The sequence below is a fragment of the Chionomys nivalis genome, chromosome 1, assembly GCF_950005125.1.
Source record: "Chionomys nivalis chromosome 1, mChiNiv1.1, whole genome shotgun sequence".
Lineage (NCBI taxonomy): Eukaryota > Metazoa > Chordata > Mammalia > Rodentia > Cricetidae > Chionomys > Chionomys nivalis.
Window position 1 is genome coordinate 137,636,968 of NC_080086.1, and position 12,716 is coordinate 137,649,683.

The window sequence follows — 12,716 nt, forward strand, 5'->3', positions numbered from 1 at the left end:
TTGACTGCTGAGCCATTTCTCCAGCCTCAGGATGGGCTTTTCATTTGTGGTACTGAAGACTGAATCTAGGACCTGGTGATTACCAGGCAAATTCTCTACCAGCAAGTTTCACGCTGAGTCTTCACTGGAAAATTGGGACAAGTCACTTGATGAGGTGGCATGGACAAGGGAAAAGTGTCATGTCTGGTGGCTGCTCCTTGGCGGTAGTGCCATAAAACTCTTGATGAAGAGGCCTTTCTCTTAAATAGCCTTGTTTTAGTCAAGCTGGGAGCATCGTTTGGAGGGGCTGTGGATTTGGATTTGGACGCAGGGTGTGTTGTTTGGGGACCTGCTTCAGCATTGAAGTAAGTGTGACAATGGGTGTGGGAGGCGCAGCCCAGGACACTGGGGCACAGCAGAAGGTCCGGACTGATGAGGCTGTCCAGTGGCGGGAGGGAGGAGCTAGCCGAGGAGGCTGGGAGTCAGGAGATCCAGCGCCAAGCTCCAGTGATGGTAGCTGGAGATGTGAGCACTACAGAGCCAGAACCCTGGGAGCACCCCCTCCTTGAGGGATCCAGGTCTAGTGCAGGTCTGCAGAGAATCTGGCAGCTGGAAGGGGCCTCCAATGTCATTTAGTTCAACCTCTCACCTCTTCAGATCTTTCCAGAGCCCACCTGAGGGCACCCAAGTCTTTTGGACACATCAAGGTACGGGAAGCTCACTCCCTTCTAGGCAGCCCACCCCACGACGGTGCTCGAGCCCCTATGGTGGCCTCGAGGCGCCAGGCTCTCCGACCTTGGCCGTATGCAGCCGTCTGGCCACCGCGGCACCTGGCTGGGGGTGGCGACGCGGCTGGGCAGGCGCTGCTGTCCCCAGCCCCAGTGCTGAGGCGCGCAGAGCGCAGTGGGCTCTGGTGGAGGTCGGGAGAACTGCAGGGCGAAGGCCGCCGGGGGCTCCGCGGGCGGCAGGGGGAGGCACTTGACACCGGCCCGGGAGAGGAGGGGCCGCTGTCCCTGCGGCCAGTGCTGGATGCGGGGACCCAGCGCAGAAGCTGCGCCAGGTAGAGGGGCGCCGCGCGGTGGGGAGGCTGAGGCCAGGGAGCGACCCGAGGGGCACCGGGCGGCCGGGAGCTCAGCCCCGGCGGGGTGCCCGACCCGGAGCGCTGCGGCCGGGGCGCGGCGGGGTCCCGAACCCGCTCCTCCCGCCAGGGGCGCTAGGACCGCCCGCCGCCCACGCCGCTCCCGCCGCGGCGCCCCGGGGCCCCCGGTGATGTCTCCCGGGCGGCTCCGCAGCGCCGGGGCCGGAGCCAGCGCGGCCACGGGGGGCGAGCGGCGGGCGGAGGCCTGGGCGGCAGGCGGCCGGAGGGAGGGAAGGAGGAAGGCGGAGAGAAGGGGCGGGCGGGGGGGACCCGGCGGAGGAGGCGGAGAGAGGGAGCGCGACAGCGACGGAGGGAGGGAGCGCGGCAGGCAGCGGGCGGGCCGGGAGGCGGCGCGGGCGGCGGCGCGAGCAGAGGACGAGCCGGGACGCGGCGCCGCGGCAGCAGGGCGAGCCGGGCCGCCCGACCCGCCGGGCCATACGGTAACCAGCACGGCCCGCGGCCCCCGAGTTGGGAGGGTGGGCGGGCGGGAGGGCGCAGCGGGGCGGTGGGGAGCGCGGCTCGGACCCCGCAACTCGGTGCGCGGGGCGGGCGCTGCGGGCGGGGACGGCCCGGGCCGAGGGTTTGTTTATGTCCCCGCGGCTCGCCCGCCGCCCCTCTCCTGCGCGTCGCCTCCCCCGCGGACGCCCCTCGGCGCCCCCGCCCGGCCCGGGCTCAAGTTCAAGTCCGTACAATGCCGCGGGGGGCCTCCGCCGGCCTGCGCGCTACCCGACGCGCGCTGCCGCAGGGCCCCACCGCCTCCGCCTTCCGGGCTCTGCCCCCGCCCCGGGGCCCTGCCAGGGCCTGCAGCCGTGCGCTGCGGGGCGCGGACCCGACCCGGAATCGGGCGGCGGGAGGGGAACCGAGGGGGCGCGGGCGGGCGGCCGGGGAGCGCCGTGGCCACGGCAGAAAATGGCAGCCTGGCACGACCCGGGCCCCGCGCCCCGCCCCGCCCCTCCCCCGGGCCTGGAGGCCCCGCGCGGCGGGGGGACCCTGGAGGCCCCCGGCAGGGCCGAAGGGCGGCCAGGGCCCGCGCCCGGGAGCGCGGCGTCGCGATCTTCCCGCGGCCACCTGTGGCTTGGGGGTGCGGGGCGCCGGCGGGCCTGGGAGGGGCGCGCGCTTGGGGAGCGTGCCCGTTCGGGGGGCGCACGCTCCGGCGGAGGCCAGGCGGAACGGCGTGGAGGGGGGGGCGTCGAGCCCGGCTCCTCCCTGCCCCCGCTGCGGGCCGTGGGAGCGGGGCGGCGGTGGTGGCGGCGGCGGCGGCGCCGCAGTGTGGGGGCGGGGCGGGAGTGGGCGAGGATCCCCGGGCCCGGCCGCGGAGGGCTGGAAGGTGCGGGGGCGGGAGCGGCGAGGCTGGAAACGACTCCGGTGGGGATGCCGGGGTCGCCTGCAGCAGACTCCCCCTGCCTGCACACACTCACACGCACCCCCGCCGGGCCGCTGTAGACGTGTCCTTGAAAGCTTCGCAGCTGCACAGTGAAGGACGAGGCCTCGCGGAGGCTGCGGATCGGGGGTCTCGGTCCCCACGTTGCCCACACCTCAGGAGACCCCGAACCTTAGAGCGGCGCCGGCCACGGTCCGTGTCCCGCCCTCACCCGGGCTCCCCACTCCAGGCCGTCAAGCCCTCCCTCCTCGTTGGCGCGGACCGAGCTGGCATGTGTCCAGGGCCCGCCCCCCGGCCTCCCCCAGCCCCTCTTCGCGGGGCCCGCGGCCCTATGGCTGCCAAACTTCATTTTGCTTTCCTGGAGCCTGCCTTCTTGGGGGCACCCTCTCCCTTCGCTCTCCCCTCAGTTGCTTCCCACTGTCTCTGCATCCCCTCCTCTCGTCTTCTCCTGCAAAGCCAGCTGAGTAGGTGTGAGCACCCTGAGTGGGAATAGGTTCCCACTGGGTCTCAGGGCTCCCTTCTCGGGCTCCCAAGGGGAGCCCTCCGTGGCTGCACCTTGACCCAAGATGGCGTCTTGCACCCAGCTGGGCAGTTCTGGCCTGCATTGGGCTGGGGAGGAAGGGCGGGCTGGGGACCGCACAACTGCACTCTCTCAAACTAGAGGGGACAGGAGCCTTCGGGGAGGAGTATTCTCAGCCGGGTGACCCAGCTTGCCCCTCGATGCTGTGCCCAGAGACTGCCATCAGCATCCCCTGGGGACAGTTAGGTCTTCATGTTTCACCCAGGGCTGCCAGCGGCTGAACCTCCTCCTGGGCAGGCAGGCGGGCAAGCTGCGCAGGGATTCAGGGATCAGGTGCTGCTCCACTGTGCCTCCTCCCTCCCAAGCAGATGTGACAGCTGCCGCCTGGGGAGCTATTCTTGCGTTGCTGGGGTGTTAGGACTGGCCTGTGGGATTTGGGAAGCCCAGCTGCCAGGCGGACCCTCTTTGGACAATCCCCTATGTTGTCAGGGGCCATTTACAGGTAGTTGGGGCAGTCACTTGCCTTTGGATAGTTGGGTTGTGGAAGTTCCTGTAGGCCTTTAGGCAATCTGACTAGTCTCCTCTGCTTCTGGGACCCATTAAGGCTCTGGTGGAGCTGTTGACAGGTAATAAAGTGAGAGAGTCCATTTGTGTCTGGGGGCAGGGGTTGGTAGGGGCCCCAGGCCGAATTGTGTCATAGGTCTGGCACCTGCCTGCTTCACTTTCGTGAAGCCCCTTCTCCTGCAGGCCCTGTTGCCTCTTGGTGCTTTATCTTCAGCTCCCCTCCCCCATCCAGTCTGCAGCTCCTGATTCCTGGGCTCATGGTGGCCCAGGCTTTCTTGTGCCTGCCTGGAGCCTCACCTGAGGAAAGGTGAATCCCCTTTAGACTCAAGGAATGAACATCCCAAATGCTAGGGCTGCCTTCCGCGCTAGAGGAGCCTAGAGAGGCGCCAGTGGCCATCTGTCAGTGTGTCTGCAGGCGGGATTCCTCTGGTGGGGGCTGATGACGCCTGAAGGCCCCATTCCAACTTTAAAATTCTGTGGCTCCAGGTTTCCTGGTGGAATTTCAGACCCAGAATAGGGATAGGCTGTTCTGGCATCGTCCCCCGCCCCCTCACAGTAGTGGTGATGGAGAAGGCTTCTTAGTTAGAGAAGGTGGGAGAGAGTAAGGGCCTGCCAGGGGTTGGGCTTTGGCAGAGAGGGCCGGGATGGTATGTTGGTCTGACTGCTGAGTGTGTAAAACACAGCTTCCGTGCAGCCTTCACATGTGGTGCTCTCCCCCAAGGTGTGCGTAGGGATCTCTGCGGGTAATTTGCAAGGGTCTCTCCCAGTCCAATCTCTCACAAGTCCTTCATTCCTTAAGGACATTTCGTGATCATTTTCATGCCCCTTTCTGCCATTCCTCTTCTCAGCCAGCCAGCAAGGGACAAGATGAGCTGAAGGTGATCTGTCCTCTAGGGTATTCTGGGTCTTCTGTTGGACATTTATTGGGGCTCTCATGAGGGTAGTGCCCCACTCTCTCCCAGGTTGTTGCTCTCTTATCCCTTCTGTGTTTGGTGGTGAGTCCAGTGGTCATTGTCTGCTTATAGACCACCTGGAGGGCACAAGTCTCCCGGAGACCCAAGTTCTTTGCCAGATTCCCTCAAGACACCAGGGGAGACTCAGCACAGCCTTGACTTTCAGATGGGTGGACCCTCCTAAGATGTTACCAGTGATACTCCAGTCCTTAGGATCGTGGGTGGGAGGAGAGCCCTGAGGACACTTAAGAGCTGGGTTGGGGGCTATCTGGATGAGGCCATGCTCAGTTCCTCTCATGGCTGCCTCTTGTACCCAGGGCCTGAGGCAGAAGGGCCCCTTAACCACTTATTACCTCCTCCAGTTTGCTGGCCTAGGGTCTCCATCACTGCCTTCTTCCCACTGATGTTTGAGTGTGTTTGGCTTGTAGAAGGTAGAGCTAGGATGTGGGCCTTGGGGGAGTTGTTTCTCCCTCCATTTTAGTATCTGGGTACCAGAAGCCATCAGCTGTCTCAGCAAGGCTGGGTTTCTGCAAGGACTTTGCTGCTCTGGACCAGGGCTTTAATAGTAAATTAAAGGTACCAGGTGCCTTTTCATCCCCCCCCCCCTCCCCATAGAGTCTTGCTGTGTAGTCAAGGCTGACCTGAATTGATCTTCAAGCCTTTGCCTTCCAAGTGCTGGTATTATAGGGAGGCTACTTTGGGAACTTTAAGGACTTATTTTGGGTCATTTGTCATAAGTTTCTTTTATTTTTGAAATCACTCTTAATCCACTCTGGTCTCAAACTCCTGTGCTCAAGTCGCCATCCTTCCTCAGCCTTCTCTCGTACCTGGGCTGACGTGTGTTTCTGGCTTTATTTGTCTTGGTGATTATAATATTTTCCCCTAAGAAATGAAATTGAGTTCCCAACATGCAAGTCTTTTCCTGAGAGATCTGTGCCGTGTCCAAGCTGCCTCCATTTCACTAACTGTGTGGGTCAGATGGGTTCACACTGTGTGTCTGTGTTTGGTCAGACAGCCTGCTTTATGGGTGCCGACTTTGGTGCTGTGTAAGCAAGGGTCCTGGAGTGAGGAGGCGGTAGCTGCTGGCTCCCAGGATGTGTGGCAGAGTCACCATCTTAGCCAAGGGTCAGTGAATGTGGGCTGCTGTCACTGCTCTCTGCATGTGGGTCTGTGTGGGAGGGGGGTGTTTTGAGAAACCCCACCCACTTTCCTGCTTCTTTCACCAAACCTGGGTGAGCGCTGCTGACGCTGCTTAGAAATCTTGGCAGGCTGTCCCCAGTCTCACAAATGGCTTTGTCAACAGGTTGGCCGAGCACCTCCAGTCCCTCGAGTTGACTCCAGCATTTTGTTCATCCTCTGCCTTGAGTCTGGTAGCATTTTCCCTCTGTGTTTGCTTCCCCTTGCCTGAGATTTTATTTGCTGGGCATTTCCTGCGAGCCCGCCCTGTGCCCACTTTGAGGAGATGCTGTATTGTGGAGTACCCAACTAATTAACAGCTGCAGGGTGCTGGGGAGGGAGGTCACTGCCAACTGAGGGGTGAAGACGGGCTTCTAGGAGGAAGGGGCAGTACCTAGTGGCAGCCCAGGAGTGACATATTCGGTGTGCGAGGGAGTGGGGAGGAGGGGGATCATTTGGGGCAGTTGCAATGCGGTAGATGCCTGGGGAGGTGGATCAGAACCTGGGAAGCGCTGGAATCTTGGCTAAGGCTTCCCAGTAGTTTGGGGAGAGGGTTCCTGCACTTGGTAACTCTTATGTGTGCCCCTGGAGAAATGCCCTAAACCTCCCTGCAGGGGGTGGGGTAGGAGGAGCAGGCTGGGCCAGCTGAGCCCAGGCGGTGCAGGATCTCAGTGCAGGATCTCATTCTTCATTCCGCAGACTAGGGTTTAAGAGCTCAGACTTCAGGACAGGAAGGCCAGAGTCCAGTTGCATAGCCCCAGGGGGTCTTGGCAACAAAGGGAAGGGCAGGCCAAGGTCCCCCAGTGCTGCCACTGATAGCTACAGCCCTGTGGATTTTAGGCAGAAGTCCCTGTTCTGGTGTCCCAGAGGTCTCGCCTTCCCCTCCCTCCCCTATACCAGGGGATACCTAGTCAGCTAGCCCAGCGCCAGCAGGTGTGGGTGTTGCTCCACAGTCAGTGGGGGCACAGAGCCCTCCAACTAAACCTGACTATGGTATGACTGTTTTTCAGCAGTGACTGTTGCTTTACTCTGCTGTGATCCTCTGACCCCTAAAGTTTCCTGACCTTATTCAGATACCAGACCAGCTTCCCATTTTCTCTTTCCTGTGGTCATCCCTATTGATCCTGCCTCTCTGTTCCAAACACCAAGGTCATTTTTAATTCTGAGCCTGTTAACTGGTCTGTCTGGGTGCCTAGATAGGATGGACAGGTGCCCATCTTATAGCCAGTGGTGGGACTGGGGTTGGGGTCTCGTGAATGTTAATCTAGTGTTCCTGTTTGGTTTGGTTTGGATTTTTGAGGCACTGTCTTGCTCTGTCCTAGGCTGGCTCCATACCAATGGTAAATCTTCCCCCTTTAGCCTGTAGAGTGCTGGGATTGCAGATGTGAACCTCTGCACCTGGCCCCAGTGCTGGTATTGTCCTGGATGGTGGAGGCTGGTGCAGAAGACAGTTTGGACCTGACAGGTCAGCGAGTTCCAGGAACCATTCTGAAAGGTGGCATGAGATGCTTAGGGTGGTGACGATGGGATTGAGGGGTCAGGTCAGGCTTGTGGGCTGAGCTGTTGCCTGGATGAGGACTGCATTGAGATGTCTGTGCATGGCCATGACCTTGAAGCATGACTTCTCTGTTTCCCAAAGGACTCTGGGAGGTGCCAGACAGTGTGCCCTCCCCATGCCAAGTGGAGGCATCCTCTAACATTCCAGCTGGCAGACGCCTTGGAGAGGAGGCTTGCTGATGGAATGGACCTGTGTGATTAATACAGAGTCTGAAAGGATAAACTTACAAATAAAGGGAGAGCTACATAGATTCCCTCGAAGCATGTGAGCTGGTGAGGATATCCTTATTGGTTGAGGTGCTGTTGGGTTACCCAGAACTGCAATGTACTTAATGCACGCTTGTCTTTTGTAGACCAGGCTAGCCTTGAACTCTACATCCATCCTTCTCTGGTTTCTAAGTGCTAGAGGTATAATTGACTTTTAAAAACTCTTTAAAATTTTATTTTATTGTTTGTTGTGTGTGTTATACACAGCATGACAAACATGTGGAGGTCTTCTACCGTGTGGGTCAAGTTTAATTAAAGAAAAGAAAATTCAGGTGTGGTTGCACATACTTTTGATCCTAGCATTCAAGAGACAGGCAGGCAAATCTTTTGTGATTTCAAGGCCAGTCTAGTCCATACTGTAAGTTCCAGGCCAGCTAGGACTACATAGCGACACCTTGTCTCAAAGAAAAAAAGTTAATTATTCACATTTATAGGTTAGTGGATGCATAGAAAAGATTTCCCTCTTAGGGAGACACACCAGCTTATCATCAAGAATATGGCTTTGGCCGGGCGGTGGTGGCGCACGCCTTTAATCCCAGCACTTGGGAGGCAGAGGCAGGCGGATCTTTGTGAGTTCAAGACCAGCCTGGTCTACAAGAGCTAGTTCCAGGACAGGCTCCAAAACCACAGAGAAACCCTGTCTCAAAAAACCAAAAAAAAAAAAACAAAAAAAAGAATATGGCTTTTTTTTGTCATATATTTTTGTATTCTTTGAAAAAATGTAAATGAATTTGCTTATAATGACAACAACAAATAAACTCAAACATAACTCATAAAAGGGTTGGGGTAGAGCCATATTTTATCCAGAACTCTTGTAATGAAGAGAAAGAGTCTGCAGTGTAGAAGGCTTCATCCTCAGTAGCTGGGCCAATGGGAAGCCAGGCCTGGGAGCATGGCTGGGAGTCAGGAGTGAAAACTAACAGAAGCCAAGCTCGTGAGGCTGAAGCAGGAAAATGGCCAAGAGTCTAAGGCCTGCTTGGACTCCAGAGTGAGACCCCCATCTCAAAACAGAACCTAAAGCTGGACTTGGTAGTGCACACATTTGCGCAGGAGGATCAGGAGTTCAAGGGCATCCTCTGTCTACACAGTGAATTTGAGAGCAGCCTGGGCTTTGTGAAATTGTTGAAAGGCAGGTCCCTGATAGGAACCGTCAGGCACGGGGGCTTTTGCAGAGCCGGTTTAATAGGAGTCCTGATAAAGGCAGGTTGGGATTGAGAGGTCTGATTGAGAGGTCTGCTAACAAAGGAAAATCATACTTGAAAGCTTGTGGGTGACCATGGAGCAGGGTGGGTGGTGGCAATGGTGCACACCTTTAATCCCAGCACTCGGGAGACAGAGGCAGGCGAATCTCTGAGTTAGAGCCCAGCCTGGACTACAGAGTGAGTTCTAGGACAGCCAGGGCTACACAGAGAAACCCTGTCTCGAAAAACAGTAAAAAAAAATAATAATAATATGGGAACAACAACAAAATAAAAGAGAAGCCGAGCAATTGTGGCGCACACCTTTAATCCCAGCACTCAGGAGGCAGAGGCAGGCGGATCTCTGAGTTCGAGGCCAGCCTGGTCTACAAGAGCTAGTTCCAGGACAGCTCCAAAGCTACAGAGAAACCTGTCTCGAAAAACAACAACAGCAACAAAAAGAACCATAAATCAATGCTTTAAAAAATTTTTAAAAAACCTTTAAAAAGGGGGGCGGGGGCTGGAGAGATGGCTCAGAGGTTAAGAGCACTGACTGCTCTTCCAGAGGCCCTGAGTTCAATTCCCAGCAACCACATGGTGGCTCACAGCCATCTATAATGAGATCTGGTGCCCTCTTCTGGCATGCAAGCATACATGGAAGGAATGTTGTATACGTAATAAATAAATAAATCTTTAAAAAAAAAGAGAGAGAGTTTGGTGGGGAAACATGCATGCAAGATAAGCCTGGCGATCAGGATTTAATCCCCAGAAACCCACATAAACGGCTGTGTGTGTGTGTGAGAGAGAGAGAGAGAGAGAGAGAGAGAGAGAGAGACGTATATGCTTATGCCTTTAATCCTAGCACTTGGTTAACAGAGGCAGGAAGATCTCTGTGAGTTTGAGGCCAGCCAGGTCTATATAGACTATTTCAAATAAACAAAACAAAATTACAAATAAATAAATGGTAAGAAATTTAAAGACTCGGGACCAGGTGACTCAGTGTGTACAGGAAGAAGCCCAGATCAAGAAGAGCTGGGTGCAGAGGAGCTGCTTATTCTCCTTCCAGGGACAGTGGACAGTCCAACTTTATAGGATTATAGCTGGACCAGGATGGGGGGAAAATCTTTGAAAATCCCTCTGAAAAGCATCACTGCAGTGAACTACTATCCCATGGTTCCCTGGGAGTTGAAGACATAACTAAAGATTGAGCCGGGGTGGAGGCCACACTCAAGCAGGAGAAAGTGCGCCTTCAGAAGACTCCTCTATAGGAAGGAGTATCTGTAGAATTCTCCTGGTATGTGGGCTCAAGCTGTGTCCAGCTCTGATCCAGGAGCTCCTGAGGAGGTAGATAACAGCATAGAAAGAGAGAGGTAAGGAAGGGAGCATAAAATTCCTCTTCCTGGTCACCTTGCTGCCCTAGGAAGCCAGGGCCTGTTGTTTGGCAATAGTATCATATCCACCTTGCCTACCTCAGTGCCTTTCCCAGCACTGGCCTTGGGTGCCTCTTGGATCTAGCTGTCCTTGTTGGAGACAAGGCTAGAAGGGATAAGACAGGGAGAGATAAAGAACCCAGCATGGAGGTAAACCAAGGCTTGTCGCTCTGCTGATCAGACCCTTACTTAGACAGATGTGCAGGATAAAAAGGAAACTGGGGAGGCAGGCACCCCCGCCTCCTGGGGGTTAGCAGCTCAGATGCTGAGACTCATTGGCTGCCTGGCTTTCGGCAGCTTTGAGATGCTGGCTTTCTCTGTGAACTGGGCAAGGACAGCTGCACACAGTGGGTACCCAGGAAGGATGTGCCCCTTTTCTTAAAGTGGGAGTCATTGTGCAATGCTCCACGAATAAGGAGAGCTCTCGTGAAGGCCTTGTGTGAGAGCTACAAAATGCTTGTCCTTAGGGTGCAGGGGAGAGAGTCCCCATGGTCACCATATACATTTGTAGATAGGTAGATGGTGGCAGGCGCATGTATGGCAGTCAGGACAGCCTGTGAGATGTCCATTCTCTTCTTCCACCATGTGGGTCCTGGACATCAGACCCCAGTTGTCAGGTTTGGCAGCAGACACCTTCATTTCCTGAGCTACCTTGATGGTCTCTCTGTAACTCCCACTGCAAAGCCAGGAATTGACTGCAGAGGCTAAGGCCCAAGCCCTGCTCCTGATGGCCTGCCCTGCCCCCTGGTCTCCTATGGGTTCTGGTCTTGCTGGAGCTACTGGCTTTGCCCATAGCCTAGAGCATGGGAGGGTCCAGACCTTAACCAGCTTGGCAGCTGGCATTGCAATGGCTTCTAACAATTTTATTGCCAGCAACAGTGTGGCGCCTGTTGCCGTCCTCTCAGAGGCCTGTGGTTCCCAGCCTGGCCGGTGGTGGTGGTCTGAGGCCCTGCCTGGTTCTGGAAGCTCATCTAAAAAGCCCAATGGGGCTGGGCAGTGCCTTTGTATTTTCTGCTGTCAACATCCTCCCAATAGCCTGGCATCTGAAGCCTGGGCCCCAAGGTGGCAGGTCTGGCAGCCTTTCAGCTTTCTCTCTGGAGGTCCCTTGCTCCAGATGCATAGTGTCCCTATTCACCTCGAAAAAGCCCCAAGGGTGCCATGCATTGGCTACACAGATGACACCCAAGGGCCGTGCAGCTTCAGGTGGGAGATGGGTAACCAATTGTCAGCTGTGGGCTACTGTACAGCAGCAACATACAGGAGGGGCTCCCGTCTGTAAAACAACAGCAACAACATACAGGAAGGGCTCCCGTCTGTAAAACAACAGCAACAACAACATACAGGAAGGGCTCCCATCTGTAAAACAACAACAACAACAACATACAGGAAGGGCTCCCGTCTGTAAAACAACAACAACAACAACATACAGGAAGGGCTCACGTCTGTAAAACAACAACATACAGGAAGGGCTCCTGTCTTTACTGGAACTAGATAAGGGAAGCCTGGTCCCAAAGAGGGAGAGTCCTGAAGGATTCTGCCAGATGTGACGCCTAAGCTGAGTGGAAGGGCAGGAGCAGTTAGCTAGGTGGCCAAGGGCATTTTCAACCCAATGAGGCTAGAGGGCTGGGCCCAGTCAGGCTGTGGTAAGCTGTGATATTATCCCCAGAGGAGGCTGAGTCTTGGAGCCCTAGGTCCCCAGTGACATCCAAGAAAGGTCATTTGGGGGCACCAAAGAAGAGAAATGCAGGTAGAAAATCAGTGTAGAAATAATTAATTGTAAGAGACAGCAATGCGGAGTAGGAGGGGGTGGGGTGGGGGGCAGTGGTGACCCTTTTTTGCTTGTGCAGGAGAGCCCATGCGGCCTGTGGGGTGTTGCTTCCTGGGGGGCACTGGAGCTGCTGCTTGAGTTTATTTCCTTAGGAGGGCCTGGGCCTGGGCCAGGCTTGCAGGAGGTGAGAGCCTGCGTCAGCAGGCCCTGAAGGGGGCGTCCGTGGGATGAGTTGCTTTCATCAGAGCTAGGCGGCCCTGCAGATGTGTCAGGGAGCCAGTGACTTCACCAGGCTTGTGCCACAGGCGGCAGTGATGCTGGCGTTTGGGGATTTGAACTAGGATGTCTGCTTCTTGGTAATCCCTCTCCCCCTACCCTCAGAGCTGCCAGGCCTAGCCCTCCACTCCCAGACTGCTCCATGTGGGTAAGTATCGCTGAGCATGTCCTTGGGCCTGAGTAAAGCTGCCTCTCTCCAGCAGGGCCAGGTCTGCCAAAGTAGGAGGGGATAAGCTGAGACCAGCCTTTTTGGTAAGCAAGCAGAAGGATACGGGCAAAAACTGTCAGAGAGAAAGGTGTCTTTAGCGTTTCACGAGGTAGAATCAAAGGATTTGGGGATAAAGACATGAACCATGTTGGTATTGCTGAACTCAGGCAGAGGCGGTGTGGCAGTGTGCCAAGGCCATCAGACTTGGCCCCCGGCGGGCGGATGGGGTTTGACCTTGACTCTGCTACTTCCTTGGCGTGTGTCCTTGAGCGGATCACCCAGCCTCTGCCCACCTTGGCGTTGCCACCTGCCGAGTGGGCA

General features: G+C 56.5%; 2 protein-coding genes across 5 annotated transcripts in view; both read left to right on the top strand.

Annotated features, from left to right (window-relative positions):
* Positions 1 to 356: 356 nt before the first annotated feature.
* LOC130884588 (collagen alpha-1(I) chain-like) lies at positions 357 to 2,991 on the top strand. Its single transcript, XM_057785697.1, has 3 exons — positions 357 to 504; positions 637 to 1,039; positions 1,188 to 2,991. The coding sequence occupies exons 1-3, from the start codon at positions 357 to 359 to the stop codon at positions 2,989 to 2,991; spliced, it is 2,355 nt and encodes a 784-aa protein (XP_057641680.1).
* Positions 557 to 12,716, top strand: part of Dnmt3a (DNA methyltransferase 3 alpha) — a 111,970-nt gene continuing 99,810 nt past the window's right edge. Inside the window, exon 1 of one of the 4 annotated variants that reach the window (XM_057792271.1) lies at positions 557 to 1,039. The gene's annotated coding sequence lies outside the window, so the exon portion shown is untranslated. Of the gene's footprint in view, positions 1,040 to 1,430; positions 1,558 to 7,155; positions 7,177 to 12,716 lie in introns of those variants that run through there. The other 3 variants (XM_057792248.1, XM_057792256.1, XM_057792263.1) reach the window with 3 other exon arrangements.

Excerpts from the sequence above, each read along its gene's own strand:
- LOC130884588 (XM_057785697.1), top strand. The coding sequence starts at position 357 with ATGGGTGTGGGAGGCGCAGCCCAGGACACTGGGGCACAGCAGAAGGTC. Across the intron at positions 505-636 it reads CAGTGATGGTAGCTGGAGAT|ATCTTTCCAGAGCCCACCTG; the intron begins GTGAGCACTACA and ends TCACCTCTTCAG. Across the intron at positions 1,040-1,187 it reads CAGCGCAGAAGCTGCGCCAG|GGGCGCTAGGACCGCCCGCC; the intron begins GTAGAGGGGCGC and ends TCCTCCCGCCAG.